Source organism: Peromyscus eremicus, chromosome 3 (genome assembly GCF_949786415.1).
Source record: "Peromyscus eremicus chromosome 3, PerEre_H2_v1, whole genome shotgun sequence".
Taxonomy (NCBI): Eukaryota; Metazoa; Chordata; class Mammalia; order Rodentia; family Cricetidae; genus Peromyscus; species Peromyscus eremicus.
The window spans coordinates 82747775-82753089 of NC_081418.1; the positions used below are offsets into that span (position 1 = coordinate 82747775).

Genomic DNA, 5315 nt, shown 5'->3' on the forward strand with positions numbered 1-5315 from the left:
GGGCTCTGTACTGGATTTGACTTGAATGCCTCCTCCATGAGGAAAACATTTCATAATAACCAGAAGATACCATGCAAATGTCCGAAGGAGAGAAACAACCAAAAGTCCCACCCAGCTGTGACACCTGTGAACCCCAAGGAGCAGCATTGCATGATAACCCTAAGAGAGCATGAATAGTATATATACCTAGATGGTAACAAACAACTTTCTAATTGGACTTGAAGATCTACTCAATAAGAGGGAAATAGTGCCTGGTTACCAGAAGCCTCACCAACTACCCAGAGCTATTAAAGTCATTGAGTAGTGAGCAGAACAGATGTAGAGAAAAGCAAGATAGGCATACTGTGCTGAGAAAAGGTACCAAACCACATATCAAGTAATAGATAAGAAATATGTGTTAATTTACATTTAAGTTAGCTAGAAACAAGCCTGAGATATTGGACAAATATTTCTAATTAATATTGAGTTTCTATAACAGTTATTTGGGAACTGGTGGGAAGGGAAGAAATGTCTGGCTAAAAAGTACCAAAGGCAACAGGAACTAGCAAGAAAGCAGGACCTGAACAAGGCACAATCTATGGCTCAACAGTGCAGAAGAAAGTTGAGGAAGATGAAGACTCTATCTGAGGGAATGCATCATGACAAACTTAAGTGGTAGAAAGTCAATCCTCAAACTAGGATCAAAGAATCTGATAGTAGTAGTGTGTTTGGGAGGTAGATAGCGTTATATGAGGTTATAAAGGAAAAAGTGCAATAAAGGCACTGTTAGCTTTATAAGTAGAGGCAAAAATAGCAGATCTAGCAAACTGTTGATCTCAGCATGTGATATCTTTCACCATGATATGAAACACCAAAGAAGCCCTCAGGAGATGTGGTCCAATCATGGCAACACGCTCTTAGGATTCCTCAAGCCCAGAGCTGTAATAAATAAATGTATTTTCTGTGTTAGATCCCTGGTTTCCAGTATTCAATTACAGCAACAGAAAACAGGTCAAAGCTGAGGAGAAGTAACAAGTCAAAGAGAAGAGTCAAAGAGAAGAAAGATGTGAGAACGCACAGAGTAGGTGTTGAAGGCGGGTAATGCTCAGCTCCGTATGTTTCCTGGCTGCCCACTTTGCAGAAAGACACATCTAAAAGAGATGGTGCAAACCTCCTCCCTGGCCTTGGAAAAAGACTCTCTGCATATCCAGATGACAGTGCAGGCATGAAAACACCTTGCCTCTAGCCTCCAAGGCCTGCACAGAGGACCCAGATATACCCTGCCAAGATTACAGTTGTTGTGATTGCAAGTCCCCGAGTTTGTGTTAGCTTACTGTGTAGCAGTAGGATAATAACACAAAACTGATTCCCTATTGTGATCTAGGATGGTAAACTTGAAAGACTCAGAGTCCTGCATCTTGAAAAGTTGCTATGGATCATTCTGTTGAGTTTTTGTATCCACACTGGGAGGATGCAGTAATCCAATAAAGGCTCAGGTAGAAGTGGAGGATGTCTAGGAAAAAAACCTTCCATGACCATGGCTGCATACCCTTAGGCCTCTAGAGCTCATGTACCTGCAATGCTAGAACAACCACAAAAAGAAAAGGAGTTGAGTGTGGTGTCATGCAATCCAGCAGTCAGAGGGAAGGTGTAGGTGGGATGAAAGTTCAAGGTCACTGGGCACTAGATAGTGATGTCCAGGTCAGCTTTCAATATATAGTGAGACTTTGTACTCCTTCAAGTAAGAAGACAGCAAAAAGTGAAAGAAGGCAGGAAGAGATTGTGGCCCACATTGTGAAAGATAATATAAAGATGTGAGTATTAGATGAGGAGAAAGTAACGGCTAGTGAGTATAAGACTGTGGATGAGCATCTGTGATGGACACAGAGATGCACATCAGAAGCTGAGCAGTAAATCAGCCACAAGAGACTTGTATGTGATCCTCTGAAGAAGGACTTGAGAAATCTTAAGCAAAAAGAAATGGAAATATTGCATTAGGTGGAAAATGTAAGCTTGTGTCTGCAAGACAATAGTCTTCAAAGTTCAAGCTCTGATTATTTTGGGCAACTGAGGAAAGTTTCCTGTAAGTTTAAAATGATTGACTATTTGGTATATTGAACAACAATAACAAAATTTATTGAAAATAACCTGTTGAAAATAGTATCAAGAGTTCTTTATTAAGTAAGCAAACAGATGAATTATGAAGCACAAATGGTGGGACAAACACATATTATTTTTTTTAAAAAAATCTGTTCCAGAGCTTCACTGTTTTAACAAACAAGATTTCTGAAATCACACGGTTGACATGCCTGGGGAAAAACACAGCTCAGACACTGAGCTTCAGTGAGCAGCAACCCCAGGAGGTTTTTGTTTAGCCCTGGAGCACTGTGGGAGGAACCTCCTTACTCTGCTGACAGTAATAGGTTGCAGCATCATCAGCCTCCACAGGATAGATAGTGAGGGTGAAGTCTGTCCCAGACCCACTGCCACTGAACCTGGCAGGGACCCCAGATGCTAGGTTGGATGCTGCATAGATGAGGAGTTTTGGGGGCTGTCCTGGTTTCTGTTGATACCAGTGAAGATAATGAATAATACTACCTAGAGTGATACTCTGGCTGGACCTGCAGGACATGGTGGCTTTTTGCCCTAGAGACACAGTCAATGAAGGTGGAGACTGGGTCAGCACAATGTCCCCAGTAGAACCTGGAATGATAAACACACATTGCTGTCACAGATATACTGCAAATACCCATAAAAAATCATACATACGGAATGTGTAACATCAGTCAATAGATATGCCCTGAGAAAAATAAAATAAAAGGGAAACTTAAAACCAATTAAATTTCAGTGACTGGGGAGGACACCAAGGCATATAAAACAATGATGGCCACAGGAGATGCTCCTAGCACTGCACCCTCTCACCTGGAACCCAGAGGAATAGTACCCACAGCAAGAGAGCAGCTGACCCCATCTCTGAGACCTGGACTAGAGGCTGCTCCTTGGACACTGGCAAGCTGCCTTTAAAGATGCTTTGAGCATTCTGCACTGTGGCTAAAGTCTCAATATGCAAATCAGCTCAGAGAAGCTTGACTTGGTGCTCACAGGACACCCGTTCTTGTGTCACTCTATGGCAGTTAGGATTAGGAAGAATTCCCTAGAGTATTTTAAGTATATCCCAAGAGATTTTGTGGCTGGCCCTGGGGAGTCATCAAATTCTGTTATTTTGAGGTTCCATCTGGGGAGTGCATTCTCACTGCTCTGCTTTAAAGAGTGCGAGTTGCAGAAGCGCTTTGACCTCTCAGACTTAAACTTTTAAAAAGATGTCTTTAGTTGTATTTTATGTGTATGTGTGTTTTGTCTGCATCTATGTCTGTGCATTACATGTGTGCCTGTAGCCCTTGAATTCCTGAAGAGGGCAAAGGATCCACTAGAACTAGAGTTACAGATGACTGTGAACTGCCACATGAGTGCTGGAATCTGAACCCATGTAGTCTGCAAGAGCAAGAACGACTCAACCACGGAGCCATCTCTCCAGCCATAAACTGATTTTTTGAATCTCATGACAACAAAGTATTTTGCATTGTGATTCTTCTTACAAACAAAATAGTTGGATATAATGAGATAAAGAAAAAACAAGGTGGATTGGTTCAGATGAGAAGGGGATGTCAGCTCCTCTGAGAGGCTGTAATCTAAATGTCATCAGGAGCAGAAAAAGCAGTGAGCAGTGACCATGAAACGAAGGAGGCTGGAAACCTAAACTTAGAATGAACAGTCATCATTGAGAATAAGCAGGTCTCTAGGCCAATTCCTAGCCTAGCTGATTCTTTCACAAACAGAGAAAGCAATATTTACCCCAAACCCAATAACACTAGGTCAGAGTCCACAATTGTTGCCAGTTAGGACACAAGTTTGAAGTCCCTTCTTGATCTACGAGAGTGTCAGATATCCTGGTCATGTCCCTTCTCTGAAACACAAGAAGGATAATGATACTGGGTTTTGTGTCCCTCCGGACACTCACCATCAGTTCCACTTAGGACCACAGCCTTGCAACAAACCCAGGTTAGCTGAAGTGAGGCTTTTTCATAAGAAGCATTTCCCTCCTTCATGGCCCCTGAACTGGATACACTGACAACAGTGAGCATTGTGTATAATGCAAGGGAAACTCAGACATTTCCACTTCCAGGTGTTTGACAGTGAGAAACATCTTAGACCCTGATATCCTCATATAAGCCTTATAATTCAAGGCGTTAAGTGAAGCTTCATGCTCCCCTCTCAAGGACTGAAGTAGATTACAGTTTGCTTGTCCCCAAAAGGCCCATGAGGTAAAAGCTTGGTTTCCAGGCTATTGCTGTGTTTGCTGGTGGAATGTGTATGAATACAGGGCCAGTGGGAAGTTTGAGGCCACTAACCCTGTGCTCATGGGGAAACTGTGTGGCTGTGATCTCCTCCTTTTTATTGGCCACAAGAGTCACAGCTTTGCTCCACACACTCATGTTCTGATGGGCTGCCTCACCACAGACTCACACAGGAGCTGTCTCCCATAGAGAAGAACTTTCAAACCTGAGCCAGTGTTAAACTCATTATGTCCTTTTCTTCCAGTGATGGACACATGGGGTTTCACACTTGCAATGATATTCAAAGCAAGGGGTGCTTAAGGGATTACACACTGATACTGTAAATCACAAATGGATAGGCATACACACACACACACACACACACACACACACACACACACACACACACACACATACACACACACACAGAGTGGGCATGCACCTTTCCCTCATTCCAGATTTGAGAAGCAATTCTCTGTTTCCACCACTTAGTATCACTATTTTTAGATTTTTAACTTTTATATTCTTTGTTTTTATTTTGTTTTACGTTATCACTACTAATTTTATTCAGAAACTCATCTTTGTTTTGTAAAAATGGCTTGTCTCAGAATCTTCCAGATCTCTCACCTTCTCTTGAGAAAAACAAAATAAGCAAACAACCCTGATCTGAAGAGTGTTAGCCAGTATCTCAAAGTCATATCATTAACAATGTTTAATATTTAAAATTATTTTTTATTTTGAATGCCTGGAAAATTTTTCTTAAATTTTAAATGATTATCTAAGTAAAAATTATTAAATCTAAAAAAAACTTCTTTGAGAAACAGTAGCAGAGACATCACTATTTAGTGAGGAAATTATTTAATTATAACATATTCAGGGAAAACAAATGCCCTCATCAGCTTAAGAATCTTCTGTTTTGTATTTTTCTTCCCTTTCAAAGAAGCCTCCTACAGACCCTAGTTTGACTGTCTCAAGGGGATAGACATCTGAGAGACTGAGCTT

General features: G+C 41.3%; 1 gene segment (V, D, J or C); it reads right to left on the reverse strand.

Annotated features, from left to right (window-relative positions):
• Nucleotides 1-2350: 2350 nt before the first annotated feature.
• LOC131907026 (Ig kappa chain V-III region MOPC 63-like) lies at nucleotides 2351-2950 on the reverse strand. The segment is given in 2 exon segments: nucleotides 2351-2682; nucleotides 2902-2950. Coding segments are annotated over 2 exon segments (381 nt in total).
• Between the last annotated feature and the right edge of the window lie 2365 nt (nucleotides 2951-5315).